A 19,978-nucleotide genomic window follows, 5' to 3' on the forward strand; every position below is an offset into this window, starting at 1 on the left:
GAACAAAACAGACATCCTTACCCTAAGCCAGCACCTAAACCTAACCAATAGTGTCCTAAAGTCAAATGTGAAATGGAAAGCACATTTTCTGAAACAACCATGTTATTTTGTGTCGCTTCAATGACACTTTTGTCTCATTGTCAGCTTGTGTGCTTGGTTGGTGAGCTACCGTGCAAGCTATGAACAATAAAGACCAGGAGTCAAAGTTGAAGTTCAATCAAGAGAGAGAGAGTTTACTGAAGACAAAGTTTCCAACATTTCCAAAGGCAAAAGACAGAAAAAGAAAATGAGTTGATGATATAACCTCAAACTAACTGAGATTACAGAGACATAATTAATTATAGGCTTATGCAAATGAATTGACATAATCTCTTATGAGTATGGAGATCTGATAGGTGAACAGTGCAGACAATTCTAGAACTCTTAAATCCACAGTGTTCTGTTTAACAACGTGAATGCAATCATACAAAGATTATATTTTAAAAGAAGTTGGTAAGCAGAAAGGGGTCAATGGTGAGTCTTCTCTTTAGACTTTATACTGGCATCCAGTTCTTTGAGTCACATGATTCTCAAAACTACAAAAAATCTCATGGTCATGTGACGCCATGCGAGGAGCAGACATGTGAGCGACGAGCTCTGCGCTCTTTGATAGTTTTTTTTTTATTATTTTCATGTTATAATCCATTGAGATTCAATACACCAAGTTACATATTTGTTCTGTTCAGGTAAACATGGCAAAGAAGTCAAAATCCTCGAGTGTTTTGGGCCCTGGAGTAGTTTTGACATTTGTGTTTTTTTTCAGTTGTTTGAAAACACATTAATGGCTAAAGTCTGATAACACTGTATTCAGTACAAACTGGGCTACAATAATATGTGAGCAACATGTATGTACAGGTTTGTATTTTTGAGAAAATAACATTTATGCATGGTTTTTGAAAAAAACTACATTTTAAGTCATTGAAATAAGGTCATATAACACATACTAAACATTTGTCCACTAGACTTTTGAGAACTGGATCTTGTAGCCTAGAGTTTTTACTACAAAATGATGTGAAAACCATCCTGATCACTCATTCATACAAACAATATAGTTTTTATTATAATTTATCTTTTGTAAGACAATTTTAGTGTTAGAAATGTCATATGCAAGGATGCGTGAACTATCATGAATATTGATGTAATTCACACCTGAGGAGTCAAAAAGACCCCTCCCCTGTTCCTTTCAATGAGGAATGTGACAAAGACTTAATGATCAAAATCAAGTTTTAAGTTAAAAGAAGTAATCTGACTATACATTTTCTTTACATAAAGATTTTAGACCTACACTACCGTTTAAAAGAAGTCTCTTCTACTCACCAAAACTGCATTTACAGTAAAAACAGTGATATTGTGAACTCTTTTTACAATTTAAAAGAACTGTTTTCTATTTGAATATATTGTAAAATGCAATTTGTGATCAAAGTTGAATTTTCAGCATCATTACTGCAGTCTTCAGTGTCACATGATCCTTCAGAAATCATTATAATATGCTGATTTTCTAACATGGGCATATTTAAAGTGCATTTTACTAATTTAACCTGAACACATATTTGCAAGCACAAGCTTTGTTGATGATAATGAGGCAGCATAAACACTAGTTAAAATATAATCTAAACATTCATATTATTTTTATATCATATTTATATCATACAGCATACATTTTAAATACCCGCTTCAGCCGAAACAACATTTAAATGTAACTAAAACTTGCTTATTAGGACATGTTTCAAATTTCAATACTCTGAATCCTGGCTGGCAATCTGGAAACAGTCCCACTAGTAAAATATGTACATGTTTATATAAAATAGCACGTCAGCTAATGAAAACTAAATAACTTACTCATCTGAAATTGTATCCAAGTCTGGATCAAATCACCCTTCAAAATGCAAACGTTCATTGGAGTCCCGCACTTCTTCTGAGGAAATGTTAACTCTTCGTCACTATCCAGGAGTTTCCTCGCTTGTGTATCGTGCTATCTTCCAAACGCACTGAAAAGTGAATGACCATTTGCATTGAACGTCTCAGCACATTACCGTATCAAAGCGCCCTCTGTCTGTGGGTGTGATCACATCAGGGATAATTAGCTGAGCTAGGAGAAACTGTACATCGCTTTGTTTCATACAGATTACATTGCAGGAGAATATTTGTTTTAAATTGGAATAGTTTTATTTAAAAGTAGACATTTTAAGCTTTCTTTAGACATATGTTTCATGTTTGTGTGATAAGTATTCGCAAAGTTTGTTTTCTTTTTTTTTTTAAACCCTTTTTATTTTCTTTATTTTACAAAAGCACAAGATTTTGTTTTTATTGTGAGTGTACACAAATAAAAGAAGAGCCTTTATAGTCTATAATGATGTCTTAAATGTATCTGTATACCCCAAAATGACGGAGAATTGCATGTTGATTCTGCTGTAATGATGGAAAAATCCAGCAGGACGTGTCGGCTTGTCCGTCGACCCCAGAGGGTTAAGGGCTTGCCTATTGGCAAGACTCTGGGGCCAGATAGCTTTGCCGCTGAATTTTTTAGATCTTATGCTACAGAACTTTTCCACATTTGTTAGAAGTTTATACGGAATCATTAAAGAATGGAAAGCTTCCTCCAACCATGACACAAGCCCGGATCAGTCTGATTCTTAAAAAGGACAAAGATCCAAGCAAGTGTAAAAGTTAGTGTCAAATTTCCCTGATCCAGCTAGATGTAAAAATGTTGTCATGAATTCTGGCTAACCGATTAAGTAAAGTTAAGACATCTATTATACATATAGATCATTTGGGGTTTATTCGGGGCCACAGCTCTTCTGATAACATTAGGCGTCTTATCAAAATTATGTGATCAGTGGCAAATGATCAGACACCGGTCGTTGCCATCTCACTTGACGCTGAAAAGGCATTTGATTTGGAAGAATGGGATTATCTTTTTAAGATTTTGGAAATATATGGGTTCACAAATACTTTTATTGGATGGGTTAATTTACTTTACACACACCTGAAGCGGCGGTACAAACAAATTGATTAATTTCAGATTATTTTACTCTGAATGGGGCACTCAGCAGGGTTGCTCCCTTTCTCCATTATTGTTCTGTCTTGCCCTGAAACCATTAGCAGCCGATTTTCCAGGGGTGATGACAGCAGGTGTGATGGATAAGCTTTTACTTTACGCAGATTATATTTTATTATTTGTCTCAAACCCCACTAGAATTCAGCTACCTGATCTCTCGCTGTAGATGTCCCCCTCTCTTATTTCAAGAAATTTGACAGCATAACAAAGTCCTTAATTTGGAATGGTAAATGTCCCAGATTACATTTCAATAAGTTACATAGGCTGATTGACAAAAGTAGGCTAGGCCTACCCAACATGTTTTATTATTATGCATTCAGTCAGACATTTAGCTCATTGGTCGCTTCCACCGGAGTAAGCCCCTCCCTGGTTCCATATTGAACAGGAAATCCTTGCCCCTATTTCGCCATTGCAAAGCCTTTCGATCAAACTAACCGGAGAGGTGAAGTCACACCCCGTTATCTCGCATTCGCACGCAGTATGGACAAAAGTGTTTAATTCAGACATTTATTTAAATGTTGCCTCGTGCATATGGCTGAACCAAAAATTATGTATTAATAAGTCCCCTTTCTGTTGGTCAGAGTGGATTGGGAGGGGGGTTACTACACTCTGTGACATATAAGAGAATGGAGTGCTGAGATCTTTTGATAATGTGGTTCAACATTTTAAGATTCCTAGGTCCCAGTTCTTTAGGTATTTACAGCTGCGACACCTGCTTTGTACTATTTTTGGGAGTAGTATTCACCTCCCTAAAGTGGCAGATACTCTGAGAGTGGTAATAACTGCTTTTGGAAAAGGGCATGAGGCATCAGTGTATTACTCCCTGTTAATTCAGAGTCTGGGGGACAGAGCTTCATACTCTCTCAAGAGATTATGGGAGAAAGATTTAAATTTGGTATTGGAGGAGGGAGTGTGGGCTAGGATTCTAAAAAGCATAACATCTACATCTAGAGATGCAAGGGTCCGTCTGATGCAATTTAAGATTTTGCATCATTTCTACTGGACCCTCTGTAGATTGTGTAGGTTGGGTCTAAAAGACACACCCACCTACTGGCCGTGCCAATCAGAAGACGGGGACACAATACATGTATTCTGGGGATGTGTTAAGATCCATTTTTGGATGGGCTGACACTTACCATAGAGGACAAATATTTAAAAAGTTGGGTCTTAGACGGAGTTATGAATGGTCGGAAAATCATCCTCAGGGGATGGAATTAAGCGGGGTCACCCTCATTCAGGGAATGTTGCAGAGAGATGTGTGAGGTGGTGGCGTTTGAGGAGATGTTCTTTAGAAGGCTGGCAAAATTTGTTCATCAGAAAGTGGGGGGTTATCTGTTTTATTGATTTTGTTTGAATGTACAGTATATCTTGTTTTTTTATGTATTTTTGGTATTTATTTTATTTTGATGATCTAGTTGTTGGTGACCACAGTTTTGTGTGTGTGTGTGTGTGTGTGTGTGTATGTGTGAAACTAATCATTAGGCTGAAAAGACAGGGATAAATCTGCCCCTTCACTGCAATACAAGCGTTAAAATGTATTGTTTTCCAAAAATAAATTTGAATAATATAGTAGTTTGTAAGTAATAGTGTGCCAAATAAGTGTTTATAAAGTCATAATCAACCGTTGTAGACATGATGTATATAAAGAGAATAAAAACACAGTTGTTGTATTGCCTCTAGTGTTCATTTTATTAGTAAACTGCAGCCATACGTAGAATGAGGCGTGATAAACTCAATTTGCAAAAATGTAGTTGTAGTAGCATTCATTCTGTGAGACTAGGTTGCCTTTCTTTCTGATACAGGATTTGTTTATAGACTTCTCTTTCTTCCTCCAGAGCCACCGAGACCCATCGCACCACCACAGCTGCTGGCCGTTGGCCCGACATACCTGCTAATCCAGCTGAACGCTAACTCTATATTTGGGGATGGGCCCATTATACTGAAGGAGGTAGAGTACAGGATGACATCTGGAAGCTGGACGGAGACCCATGCTGTCAACTCGCCCAATTACAAGCTCTGGCACTTGGACCCGGACACTGAGTATGAGATCCGAGTGCTGCTGACCCGGCCAGGCGAGGGGGGAACCGGACAAGCCGGACCTGCTCTCATCACCAGAACCAAGTGTGCGGGTTAGTGAGAACATTAAACTCTTTGCTGCTTGGGCTTCCCTGCTGTTGCATTCATTTTCTAATTATTTTCTTTTGCGAGTCATGATGATTTAACGAGTACATGTGATTTCTAATATGTGTATCACTCTGCGTAAAGGTGCGTTCACACTTTCTTATCACTGGATGTTGGCAAGTCATTTGTGTTTGGTCGTTAGTAAGTGTTCTTACTAGAGATGAGTCAGGATGGTCAGGTCAACTAATCAACCAATTTATTCAACTAATCGTCCAACAACCAAATAATGAAGTCGTCAAGCTCTGTTGTCAAGAAAGCCTTTCTTCTTCTTCTTGTGATGTTTATTGGTGGCTTATGGTGCATTACCACCACCTACTGAGCTGGAATGTGGAGCATCACAAGAAAGTATTTCAGTGGAGTCAAATGTCGGCTGAAGACAATGAAATTGGTTACATTTTATCAAGAAGAGGTCACACATCATATGTAAGATTAAATCCTAAACTGAGTATATTTCTATATTTTCCATACTGATTAATGGTATGAAATGTGTATTGTGATAAATATAAATATCAAACAATATGAAAAAAACATTGTGTTCATATTTTTGACAAAATCGCACACCCCTATGTCTCTGCTTTTTTTTAGCATCTTGCACCATGAATGCTGAACTAGATGAATATTTCAACTTTTAAAAAACGCATCTTGAGACACTGTCCAGCTGCTGTTAAACACAAGAACCCATTAAGGTTATCAGGTCTGAAGGGTGAGACCCTAATCCAGCATAGTTACAGTATATAACGTGATCCTATCCATCAAAAAAAAAATATCAAAGTACGTGGATGGAAACCCAGCTAGTGGTACTCTGTAAATCTCATTACTGCACATTTGTACAATGTTAAACTCTGCTCAGCTTTGTCACATCGCCAACGGTCTCTGTCACTCATGCCATGTCAAATCAGCAACTCTCATTGGACATACCGTAAATAACTTCTGGTTGCTTTATTGCTGCAAATCGTTGTCAATGTGAATGCCAGGAACGCTTTGTTTTATCATTTTTGCAAAGTTTGGGGTTTCTTTTTTGAATACACTCCTACTTATATCTTACACAGACGTAAACACAGTAAAGGGACAAAACACAGCCTTCGGGCTCCCCTGGAGCTGATGGAGGTTTGGTTCGGTTCAACTGCAATCTCAGAAAAAAAGCCTGGAATGGCATTGAAACGAGAGTCCTCCTGTTCCTACTGCAGCACACCTCCAATGAAAAGTGTTTTTTTTCTCAGTGTGTTGTATTTGCACATTATATAATTGCCTGGAGCTTCTTCAGAAACATCATTTGAAAATAAAGCAAACAAGCAAGTGTGCGGGGCATCATTCGTATGTGCCACTCACCATTATTGTCTGTGTATGTGTGTGCATGCGTGCATGTGTGTGTGTGTGTGTGTGTGTGTGTGTGTGTGTGTGTGTGTGTGTGTGTAAATGTTGGGTATTGTATGTGTGTAGGTTAATCATACCATGTGTGGTATACCACTGCCCTTATAGAATTGCAAACACTCTGTGTAGATGGGCCCTGTGCCTTCATTTGAGCACCGCTGCTGTGATGCGATTCTCTCCACGGGTTGCCATGGTGAGACTCTGTGAGGACAGATATACAGCTCATATGGGGAGGCACGGAGTGACCACTGTCTTCCAGAAGATAGAGCAACAAGCAGAAAAAGAAGAGTAGGGCAGGTGATATGACCAAAATCATGTTTATATACAGTATATATCACAATATAGCTAATTTTGTTGAAAATGAATTAATATAATATAATTATAAGCACATGGTAATGCCTGCTTTGGATATTTGGATATTTTCAATCGAGTGTTTGAAATACTGAATAAATAAGGGCTAGGTTTAAAAATAGTGCTTTTCTATGAATTACAATCTTCATTTTAACTCTCGATAATTATTAAATCCCAATGTGGATCTTTCACTCTATGCACAACCCTCTTCAATGTGAGAAAATCACTTGCACATGACTGATTATATTCTTAAATCAGTACCATTTTTATACTTGTACTGCATATCAGTGCAAATACTTGTATATAGTACAAAATATGCTAAACAATAAACATGTAACAAAACATAAACTGTTCAAGTCATACACTTTGGTTGAAGTCATTAAAATGTTTACATTTTTTAACCACTCCACAGATTTAATATTAGCAAACTATAGTTTTGACAAGTCTACAATCTACTTTGCACATGACACAAGTCATTTTTCCAACAATTATTTACAGACAGATTGTTTAACTTTTAATTGACTATATCACAATTCCAGTGGGTCAGAAGTTTACATACACTGAGTTAACTGTGCCTTTAAGCAGCTTGGAAAATTCCAGAAAATTATGTCAAGCCTTTAGACAATTAGCCAGTTAGCTTCTGATTGGAGGTGTACTGAATTGGAGGTGTACCTGTGGATATATTTTAAGGTCTACCTTCAAACTCCATGCCTCTGCTTGACATCATGAGAAAATCTAAAGAAATCAGCCAAAACCTCAGAAATAATTTGTGGACCTCCACAAGCCTGGTTTATCCTTGGGAGTAATTTCCAAATGCCTGAAAGTACCCCGTTCTTCAGTACAAACAATAGTACACAAGTATATACACCATGGGACCACACAGCCTTCATACCACTCAGGAAGGAGATGAAAAGATTTGTCATTTGTCAATTCAATTCAATTCAATTCAATTTTATTTGTATAGCGCCTTTCACAACACACATCGTTTCAAAGCAGCTTTACAGAATATCAGCATTAACAGACGATAAAACTGTAATGTCTATAAAGTCGATTAATCATCATTGTGTAATTTAGATAAAATACGAATTTTAATAGCGTTTAAAAATAATTAAATGATAATTGTATTAATAACCCCAGTGAGCAAGCTGTAGGCAACTGTGGCAAGGAACACAAAACTCCATAAGATGTAGATTAATGGAGAAAAATAACCTTGGGAGAAACCAGACTCACTGTGGGGGCCAGTTCCCCTCTGGCTAACATCATGAATATAATGTCAATATTACTTATGTATAGTTAAAGTCATGGTTTAAAATTATTAAACTAAGTGTTAAGGGTCAGTGATTAAACATCGATTGTGTTTGAACTGTAAGATTAATGACCAAAGTCTTTGAAGTCCATCTTGATTAATTGCAGAAGTTCACATAGATGCAATTGTCCTTGTTAATTGGCTGATGAAGGCTTTTGTTGGCAATAGTTAGTCTAAGCATTCCATTTCAAGATCGTAGTCCATAAATAGACCGAGGTGATGCAGGTTGGAGTTGGCATCATTTCATCCTCTGAAGTCCGTCATAATAGATTGAAGTGATGTTTGGCTGGCACCGGCTGCATTTAGTCATCATCATTCTGTGACATGTAGCAGTGGAGTCCAACATGAAGCAGGAATGGTGCTGGATCCAGCCGGTTCTGGTGACCTCAGGATAGGAGTCCCGAGGTTGAGACAGGGAAACAAATCATTTTGTCTCCTACAGATGTACGTACGTTTGTGCGAAAATTGCAAATCAATCCCAGAACAACATCAAAAGATACTGGAGTAAACAGGTATCTATATCCACAGTAAAACGAGTCCTATATGGACATAACCTGAAAGGCTGCTCAGCAAGGAAGAAGCCACTGCTCCAAAACTGCCATAAAAAATCCAGACAACAGTTTGCAAGTGCACATGGGGATGAAGATCTTACTTTTTGCAGAAATGTCCTCTGGTCTAATGAAACAAAGTTTGAACTGTTTGGCCATAATGACCATCGTTATGTTTGGAGGAAAAAGGGTGAGGCTTGCAAGCTGAAGAACACCATCCCAACTGTGAAGCATGGGGGTGGCAACATCATGTTGTGGGGTGTTTTGCTGCAGGAGGGACTGGTGCACTTCACAAAATAGAAGGAAGGAAAATTATTTGGATATATTGAAGCAACATCTCAAGACATCAGCCATGGTCGCAAATGGGTCTTCCAAATGGACAATGACCCCAAGCATACCTCCAAAGTTGTGGCTAAATTATTTAAGGACATCAAAGTCAAGGTATTGGAGTGTCCATCTTAAAGCCCTGATCTCAATCTGATAGAACATTTGTGGGCAGAACTGAAAAAGTGTGTGTGAGCAAGGAGGCCTACAAACCTGACTCACTACACCAGTTCTGTCTGGAGGAATGGGACAAAATTCCAGCATCTTATTGTGAGAAGCTTGTGCAAGGATACCCAAAAGGTTTGACCCAAGATAAACAATTTAAAGTCAATGCTGCCAAATACTTACAAAGTGTCTGTAAACTTCTGCCCCACTGGGAATGTGATGAAATGAAAACTGAAATAAATCATTCTCTCTACTATTATTCTGATATTTCACATTATTAAAATAAAGTATTGATCCTAACTGAACAAAGAGAGGGAATGTTTTCTACGATTAAATGTCAGGAATTGTGAAAAACTGAGTTTAAATGTATTTGGCTAAAGTGTATGTAAACTTCAGACTTCAACTGTATGCGATATACAGTAATATATGCAATTTTAAGACATGGTATTTATTGATGGATTACATGGAATTTGTACATTTTTAAAAGCTAAAATGTGACCAAAATGAGAGAAAAAATAGTGCTAAAATAAAGTTTGTAAATATTAATATTTTCATAATGTACAAAGAGGGTAAAATTAACATGATTAGCTGAAAGAGAATGTCTTTGATAACATCAAATACAGACCTAATTCAGTGTCCAGGCACTGTCTTGTCTGCAGCTGCTTTCCAGCTCTCATGTAGCCTTTGTGTGCATGTGCAAGAAGCGAGTGTGTGGCACACAATTTCAGCTGTGTCTTGGAAACTGTGTTGAATTGTCCATCTAGATGTAGTAAGTACCAAATATTTAGATATATAACCCTGAAAACAAGTAGTAATGTATACAGATGTACTCGAGGAATTTGCTAACTTTAAAGTCACGAGCTAGGACATTTGCATTTTTAGTAAACACTTTAAGACACAATGCAAAAGCCAGCTTTAGCAGATCTAGCTATTATTTTTCATCTCTTGTACCTATTTAGCTTATTTACGAATTGCTCTCTTGTAAATTAGCTTTAAGGAGCAATATGTAGCATTGACCTCAAGCGTTTAAAATGGGTACTGCAGTCCAAATTCAAAATATTGGACAGAGTTGTCTCCCCCGCCCCCTCCTCTCCAGACTTGAAGCTCATGCGGGTGGCCAGGTTGAGGACACGCAACAGGAATGAGCAAACTGACAATGGCAAGCGACAAGCCTTACACTGTTTGCAATGTTTTTATTGTTTTCAAATTATAAACCAGCTCATGTGGATTTATTATAACTCTATGTTAGCTAGATATATTTCTGAATTCCATGGCTGCAGCGTGCTGTGTTTGTCCACTAACTTGTTTCAAATTTGGCAACCCAGGATGTTGAAATACTATTGGGAAATGGGCAGAATCACACTGGCCAAAACACAAACAGAAATTCCGGCCTGGAACGGACATTTCAAAGTAGAATAGACTGGCTGTAGCATTGTCTTCGGAGAAGCCAGTATTTCAGTATTAGTGTAGGTTTTAAAAGCATGCAATTTCTGTTCTTCGAGCATATCTAAGAGTGAGACAAAATATAGTGAGACTTTTCTAGTTTACTATATATGACACCTCATAGATATATTCCAATTTTTATTATAGTGTATTATATTCTGATATTTCATCAAAGTATGGCCCCATATCCACAGAGGTCTGAGCTAAGCCCTGAATGTCCAGATGTGGTTAGTTAGAGCCAATCACAGTAAAATCATGTTTACACACATGTCGTTTATGTCTTGTATCTATACTTTTCAAACAGTGAGTATTTTAATGTTTACAGATTATTGACCCCATTGACTTCCATTGTAAGTGTCTCACTGGACATACATTTTTGCTTTTTTTTTAAGAAAAGGAGGTAGGAGTCAAAATGTATTTTTTTGGTAATCAATATTATGCCATAAATGCTGTCGATTGACCTTACTTGTATTGAACCTGGAATGTTCCTTTAATAACAAGTTTTTCCTTGTCTTAATGGATACATCCTGCTGTGTATTTTACTCAATGTTTGTTCTCACTCTCACATGTAACTGACAGAGTGCAGTCCTGCCCACTGTTAACCACACAGATAGATCTACCATAGTATGAACCATATATAAAAATCTGTACTGACTGACACATTTCTATCCACTTTCAATCTAATCCTAAAGAGAAGTATTTGCCGCGTTTCATTACAGAGAGCCGCTCCGTGTCCCAGTGATGGCACAATGCCACAGCCTCTCGCTCGCTCTCTGACTGACATTCAAACAGGAACTCCTCTCCCCCATCAATCGCATTTGAAGTTTCATTATTTTGTATTTTTTTTATTTATTTTTTGGGCAAAGCTGTTTTTCCAGGTCTGCTTTAGACGTGGATTTAGATGGAACGCTGGCTGGCTTTTTTCTTTTGCCTCTAGCCAATCACACGCTTATCTCACCTCGGACAGGGAGAACTGAGTGGAACCGGTGAATTTACACAATTACATTTAGATTGGTGCCAGTCTGTCCAAGTGCTCTGTTTAAATTCACATTTCTCTCTCTCTCTCTCTGTCTGTCGCTTAGCTTCCTTCTAAAGTTTATTGTCTAGCTCTCGCATGGCATATGCATATTTATCAATTTGTATTATGTTTGGCAGCATAGTTTATCTTTGTTGTGGTTATGCATATTGAAAAAGGAAGAAGAACATCCTGAGCGGACATCATCTCATGTATCTCTGAGCACAAGCTAAATGCTCTCATTCTTCCCATTTAAAGATGGCACGAGAATTGACTCACCAAAGTGGCCAAGCCTTTATTTGATTAATGTGTTTGTGTGCGCGTGTGTGTATGTGAGTGTGTGTGTGTGTGTGTGTGTGTGTGTGTGTGTGTGTGTGTGTGAGTGTGTGTTTGTGTGTGAGTGAGTGTGTGTGAGTGTGTGTGCGTGTAGGAGTGTGTGCGTGTGTGTGACTGAGTGTGTGTGTGTGTGTGTGTGTGTGTGTGTGGGTTTGTGTGAGTGTGGGTTTGTGTGAGTGTGTGTGTGTGTGTGTGTGTGTGTGTGTGTGTGTGTGTGTGCGTGCGTGTGTGTGTGTGAGTGTGTGTTTGTGAGTGTGTATGTGTGGACATGTTTATGTTTATGAAAATTGTTTAGGTTACAAACTGGTAATTTAAGGGTATTATGCTATACATGTGCTTTATGAACATTTCTAGTGTCCCCATAATTAAAATAGCTTAAAAATATAAAATTATGTTTTCTTAAAATGTAAAAATGCAGAAAGTTTTTTGTGAGGGTTAGGTTTAGGGGTTTTATTAGGTTTAGTGGATAGAATCTAGTTTGTACAGTATAAAAATCATTACCAACATGTGTGTGTGTGTGTGTGTGTTTTTGTGAGTGTGTGTGTGAGAGTGAGTGTGTTGTGTGTGTGTGTGTGTGTGTGTGTGTGTGTGTGTGTGTGTGTGTGTGTGTGTGTGTGTGTGTGTGTGTGTGTGTGTGTGTGTGTGTGTGTGTGTGCTTTGACCTCATCATTCAGTGTGGAATGGTCGTCTAGTCGACTTGTTATCCTATAACTGGTTAGGCGATTACTGAGTTTGACTAATGAGTCTATCAAGATTCATTTTTTAGCTTTAATGTTTGGGGTTGCAGTTAATTTCAAGAAAACGCATTATGTCGATGTTCCAGGCATCATTGCCTCAATTTTTGTATATGTTGTGCAAATGTCAAGCCATGTCCCTAAAATAACAAATGAATCATACTTCCTTAATTCCCTGTTAAATAAATGAGAAGTCAAATACACCCTCTATCATCATTCCACAAGTGAGAACAATGTTGTAGTGTCTTCCAGTCAGTCACTTCGGACGCCTCAGGGGTTTCAATAGATTGTTCGTTTTATTCCAGTATAGCATTTGATTATCTCGATAAATAAACCGACAAGTAAATAAACCCCTGAGGCGTCCGAAGTGACTGACTGGAAGACACTACATAGTTGAAAACCATATGCCTGCTGGCGTCCATGCATTTCCAACGTTCAATTCCAAAACACTGTTCAACACATGGATTCCTCCTTTGTCTACCTTTATGCCACTAATTGGCACAGGTGTGCAAATTTAACTCCTTCTGTTCCAAGGCCTTCCAAGGCCGCAAGATCATGATTCACCAGCAGGGGTTATTAAATTAACTTCAACATAAATGTCACAAATGGCTCCTACAAATGTCTATAATGTCTGGAGAAAAAGCGTGAACAAGAGGTAGAATTGAATCACTGGCCTTTACTCCAGTCCACACCATTCAGACGGAACACAGATAGACATCAATACAGAAAACCAGGGATTTATTTAACACAGTTTTTTGAGGATTGCAGTGCAGTAATCACAGCACTTTTGTTTTTTTGCACCCTGTTAAACATGAGAGCTGCTGTTTTAGTGTGATTTTTACATCTTTTTTCTTTTTTTTGTTATTTTGGCCTAGATATTCAAGCAGCAATATGAGATGTTAAATGTTTATTATGTTGCTCTTCAACTCACAATTGTGATATTTGCCAAAAAAGTCAGACTATTGTTTTTTCATTATATCGTACAGCCCTGTTGTGAGACGCTTGTAAAATTGTAAGCTCGATCACTTAATTATAGCTGTCTGTCTTCTTTAGTTTGCTTTTCAATTGGTGTAGTGAAAAACCTCATTGTGTCCTTCACATGTTGGTTTGAAAGTGGTATTCCCATGTGTGCGATAGCCAGAGGGCAGGATGTAACGGCACATCTGATGTCTCCCGTTCGCTCTGCATCACTCTGTCTGTGTGTCTGTGGCTTTAGAAGAGATCAGCACCACAGGATGCTTTCTGACTACAGAGAGCACAGGTGGTCTTTCTCCTCTTCACCTCAAACTGAAATCCCTCAGTGCCTGTTGAGAGACGTGTCTCTATGTTACACGGCGGTGTGAAGGGTGAAACTACCTCTGGCTGTAATGACTGCAGGAGTTACACCAGCCCACAAAATCTGTAGACATTTGATAATGACTGTGAAGGAAGAGATGCTTATTCAGGAGTATCAACAGTTGCATTAAAGCTTTTGAGGTTCAGAATTTGTAACGGTAAATTCTAATGCCGCCACACACCACAAACACCCCAAATTCCTGGACACTACCAATGAACAAAATAAGTACTTATGGCCAAATCAAACAAGCAATAATATATATATATATATATATTTAACTGTTTACTCTTTGTTTGACATGGAAATGATCACAAAACAGGATATAATTTATTCAAACAATAACATCAACTCTTTGATTGCAGAGTTACTAGGGCTGCACCATTTGGACAAAAAGTAATTTGAAGTATTTAAAAAATTTTGTCATATCAAGTATTTTGACAAATATGGTGATTGTGATTTGAACTACGATGTGGTAAACAAAATCCTAGTAAGTGATTCTTTTTGACCAAAATTTGGTAATGTTTTGCCCATGTTCTTAGACTTAGGCTACTGTTTGAGGGTTCACATATAAGTCCTCTTAAAAGGAACCAAGCTCTGACCTTTTCTCTTCAGCAACAAACAAATAAATAACTAAAACTGTGAAACAAAGAGAAAAAAACCCCACTGTCTTCTTTATATTTACACTGTGCAACTTTTGTGATTGGATCTCGGCACACTATTCATCATCATTATCTTTTGGAACCCAGTCAACTTTAATATTACAGTATATTAATGTAATATTATAATATTCTATTGATTATTGTAGCATGGTCTGTTCAAATATTCGATTCTGATTGGTTTCAATTTATGCCGTTTAATGCACAGGTAGTTCCAGTCAGTTTTAATCACCATAATGAGACATTTCAACAAGAGTTTTACGCCTCTGTTCAAATGACATCCGGACGTGTATACTGTAGTCTCAGAGCTGGGATTAACTGTCACATCACAAAACGTCATGTTACTGTTGTAACCTCCGTTCCCCGAGGGAAGGAACGAGACGTTGTGTTGAATTATGTGACACAAGGGGTCTTCCTGGGATGCCAAAAGTACCTCTGAACCTGAGAAAAGGCCAATGTCAAGTTGGCAGACAGAATTTGCATGCCCCACCCCGGACATACGGGTATAAAGGGAAGTGGGGCAGCGAGTGCCAGTCAGGACTTTGCACTGAGGAGCTGAAAATAAGGTACGGCCGTTTACAGTGGTAGGTCTAGTGCTGTGACAGGAGAGACACAACGTCTCATTCCTTCCCTCAGGGAACGGAGGTTACAACAGTAACCATGACGTTCCCCTTCTGTCACTCACTCGACTTTGTGTCGAATGAAGTGACACAAGGGGTCCCATCTAAAAATGCCACGCACTGACCGTGTTAGGTGAACTGTCAAGACAGGTGCAAGGAGGCTACTGCATGCTAGAGGCAACTGTGTCAGCTGCACGTAGCCCTCCCCAATGCCCCCAAAGAGATGTCACATACAGACCTTAGGTTCCCCGCACACCTGAGGGGGGAGGACAGGCGCTACATGACTAGCATGGGAGCAAGCCCGGCAGCCGCGGCCTTTTCTCTCACTATGTCTAAAGCTATGAAACACGTCGGGGAAGGCGGTCTTTCCCGGTCCTATTCTTTCAGGGGGAAAAGACCCTGCGGAGGCCACATCCTGCCCAGTCTAGTTGGAGGTAACATGTGGCAAATACACCATGAGGGTTTTGAAGCCGTATGTGGGAAATGGCGCGGTGGTAGGTCCAGCCTAATGAGGGGGGACTCTACAAGCACGGCGATTGGTACTGCGGGAAATACATCACTGGGAGTTTGCCTGAAAAGGGAACTAAGCCGGTGGAGCAGCAACATACACCTTCAAGGTGGAGGGGGACAGCCTCCCCTCCAGCCTCTCCTGCAGGAATGAAAGCACTGATTGAACTGCGCACCTCTGCGGGTCTTCAGCTCGAGAAGAACACATATTCGCGAAGAAGCGGCACTTTAGGGCGTAAAGTTGCCTGGTGGAGGGAGCTCTGGCTTGATTGATCGTGTCTACGACTGCACGTGGTAGCTCCTGTCAGGGAGTACCAGAGCAGGCAGTGGGAGTTGTCTTGGGAGGCAAAGAGATCTATCTGTGCCTTGACGAATTGGTCCCATATCAGCTGGAACACCTGGGGGTGGAGCCTCCACTCTCCTCTGGGCGAAACCTGCCACGACAGCGCGTCAACCATTGTGTTGCGGTTGCCAGGGATGTGAGTGGCGTGCAGCGACCTGAGTCGCGGCTGACTCCAAAGGAGGAGATGGCGGACGAGTTGTTACTAATGACGAGAGCACACGCCGCCTTGGCGATTTATGTATGCTACTGTCGTGGTGTTGTCTGAACGGATCAAGACGTGCTTGCCCCGGATTAGTGGGAGAAGCCTCCATAGGGCAAGAGATACAGCCAACAACTCTAGGCTGTTGATATGCCAATGCTGCCGAGGTCCTGTCCAGAGGCCAGCGGCAGCGTGCCCATTGCACACGGCGCCCCAACCCTGTCAAGAGGTGTCTGTGGTCACCACGACACATCTGGACACCTGCTGCAAGGGGACTCTGGACTCAGAAAGCAGAGGTCTGTCCAAGGGTTGAAAGTCTGATGGCAAGAAGGGGTGATTGTCACACAGTATGTGCCGTGGCGATATGCCCATCTCGGGACTCGAGTCTGTAGCCAGTACTGAAGCGGTCTCATATGTATTAACCCTAGCGCCGGGGCTGAGGGTGCCATATGCCCCAGGAGCCTCTGGAATTGTTTTAGAGGAACCGCTGTGCCGGGCTCGAAGAGAGCGAGGCCCTTGAGCACTGACTGAGCGTGCCGAGAAAAAAATATGCTCTGAACCAGGATGAGCTTGCTCTTTTCCCAGTTGACCTGAAGCCCTAGATGGCTGAGGTGCCTGAGCACCTGGTCCTTGTGAGCCAGGATGAGCCAGTCATCGAGGGCAAGCAGACCCGAAGGTGGCAGCACACGCCGCTTTGACGCTCTCTGATGCAGCGGCGATTTCGTCATCCAATTCTGGGGGCTCAAGGGAGAATGCCGGCTGGCCGCGAGGCGAGCCAAACTCATCCCGAGCTCGGACGAAAGCAAGCAAGCGTGCCGAGGAGCGGGTGGTTTGTGGGGAATTACCTGGCAAAACCGAGCCCGTCATTATCACTAAATCGCCTTCATCACCAGCCGGGTCATCCTCGTGATGCGGCTGAAGTGGCTTTCTCTCGTGAGAAAAGAAGGCCACGACCGCAACGCTGCCATGGCTATGTTCTCGCAGTGAGAACATGAACCATTCATAAAACGCTGTCTGCGTGTGATCACAGCCCAGGCACTTGGGGCAGCTTTTATGACCTTCAGAAGTGGAGAAAAATCAACCGCATCCAGGAACTCCATGGAAAGTCATCTTTAAAAAAACACGTCCTGAAAAGGATGTTCAATGCCTGCTGTGTATTGCTCTTTTATGAGTGGGAGCTCAAACAGCACAGTGAGCGTAGACAGCACAGTGTGCAGAGAGAGAGAATGCCAGCTGGAAACGCGCCATAGATCCAACAGCAGTGCTTATCACCAGAAGAGGTGAGTGAAACAATGGTGAACTCAGCTTGCTGTTGCACAACCGTTCAGCTCAGAAGAAAATTTCTGACTGGCACCCGCTGCCCCACTTCCCTTTATATCCGTATGTGTACGGTGCTATCTTTAAATCCACCATGAAGTGCTATAGGAATCAGAAAACACAACAGTGCCCCTTATTACTCACCCAAAGCATTTGCAAGGAAAGTATGGTTTGACATTCCAGGGGGAGAGAAGTTAACTTGGACCCATCAAATGTGTCTTTTGCTGTCTGGAAAGACGAGGCAAGATGATTTATATTGTAAAATGAAAAACAATATCTAAAATTGCTGCACTGCTCAACATGTACCCTAGAGGGTGCCTGAGATCACACATCACTGACTGAAGCTCTGAATGAATGGAGAATATTTCATAAGTAAATTAGTAATCACGCAAGACCACATCACTATATCTGCCTCCACATCGTGCATTAAAATAGTTTAACGCACTATTACAATAGTAATACATTTCTGTAATACAATCTTAACTTGCACGGGGCTTTACTATGCGATCCAGTTAAACCATCGAGTTCTAAACCGTCAAGCTTTTATTTTGGCGGACAATGGCATGTGTTTCTATAAAGCTGAATTTACAACAGCTGTAAATGTGCTCCTTATTTTAATGCCTTCACCTCCTCTGTCCACAAGTACCCAGTGCCAAGGGGGTTATTATTTGTATTTGTATGAACTTGTAGTGGGCAGACATGTTTGGAATTATGCAAAAGTTAAATTAAAGTGAAAGTGAAGCAAGCTCAGTGCAAACATTACCCTATTACCTTGCGCTACACGGATGCATTTCGCTGTTGCACCGTCTCCGTATTTACATCGGCTTAAATGTTTTACTTGCGTGGGCCCCCTAGTGGCCTGGCCCCTTGACACATGCCCATAAAACCCATTGGATGATCCGCCCCTGGTCTTGTGGCTATAATCTGAACAAACCGATTCACTAAATTGAATCAAACTTCAATGTGTCATATAACAAAGCAGTACATCATGCTCACAGATGTTGTTAACACATCTGTGAAATGTTCACATTTCAGGACATTTTGCATTTTGGAATGAATAATGAATGAACAAAATGAGAAAATCCCAGAGGGGTGGCAACCCTAGAAACACCCATTGGTGCCAGTGTGAGCTGAGGAAAGTGAGTCTTCTTCGTAGGACATTATTATGTTATCCAAGTTGGATGGAAAGCAGGGAATCGCTGACCCGGAAAAAAATTAGCATGAGGATAGTCTGGTGTACTTGAGTGCTGCGTTTACTGTAAGGAAAGCGCTTTCGGTGGAGTGACCACATTTGAAGTCAAATTTCAGTTGAGATCTCATGAAAAGCAAATTGCTGTAGAGACCACAAGTTGACTCTTCAGCCAAGTGACTAAGTGTTTTATGTAATCAGAAATTGTAAGTATATTGAAAGGATCATGAATATATTTTTATTTTTAGGTTTTTAATGATTCTATATGAAATTATAAGAAGTCTATTAGTTTAAGAATTGCAGCTTTCCTCTATACTCGGGGTGCCAAGCTCATTTTAGGGCCGAACTGGACTACACATAATCTTATGAACAATATCAATCTAACTGTACACTCACCTAAAGGATTATTAGGAACACCTGTTCAATTTCTCATTAATGCAATTATCTAATCAACCAATCACATGGCAGTTGCTTCAATGCATTTAGGGGTGTGGTCCTGGTCAAGACAATCTCCTGAACTCCAAACTGAATGTCAGAATGGGAAAGAAAGGTGATTTAAGCAATTTTGAGCGTGGCATGGTTGTTGGTGCCAGGCGGGCGGTCTGAGTATTTCACAATCTGCTCAGTTACTGGGATTTTCACGCACAACCATTTCTAGGGTTTACAAAGAATGGTGTGAAAAGGGAAAAACATCCAGTATCGCGGCAGTCCTGTGGACGAAAATGCCTTGTTGATGCTAGAGGTCAGAGGAGAATGGGCGACTGATTCAAGCTGATAGAAGAGCAACTTTGACTGAAATAACCACTCGTTACAACTGAGGTATGCAGCAAAGCATTTGTGAAGCCACAACACGCACAACCTTGAGGCAGATGGGCTACAACAGCAGAAGACCCCACGGGTACCACTCATCTCCACTACAAATAGGAAAAAGAGGCTACAA

The 19,978-nt window shown here is 40.3% G+C and overlaps 1 protein-coding gene across 12 annotated transcripts in view; it reads left to right on the forward strand.

Annotated features, from left to right (window-relative positions):
• Positions 1 to 19,978, forward strand: part of LOC127624282 (receptor-type tyrosine-protein phosphatase kappa-like) — a 247,790-nt gene that overhangs the window by 139,557 nt on the left and 88,255 nt on the right. For all 12 annotated transcript variants that reach the window (XM_052099037.1, XM_052099026.1, XM_052099028.1 and 9 more), the window contains one exon: positions 4,933 to 5,226. In XM_052099037.1, coding sequence (XP_051954997.1) covers positions 4,933 to 5,226 — 294 coding nt within the window. The remainder of the gene's footprint in view (positions 1 to 4,932; positions 5,227 to 19,978) is intronic.

The sequence above is a fragment of the Xyrauchen texanus genome, chromosome 30, assembly GCF_025860055.1.
Source record: "Xyrauchen texanus isolate HMW12.3.18 chromosome 30, RBS_HiC_50CHRs, whole genome shotgun sequence".
NCBI lineage: Eukaryota > Metazoa > Chordata > Actinopteri > Cypriniformes > Catostomidae > Xyrauchen > Xyrauchen texanus.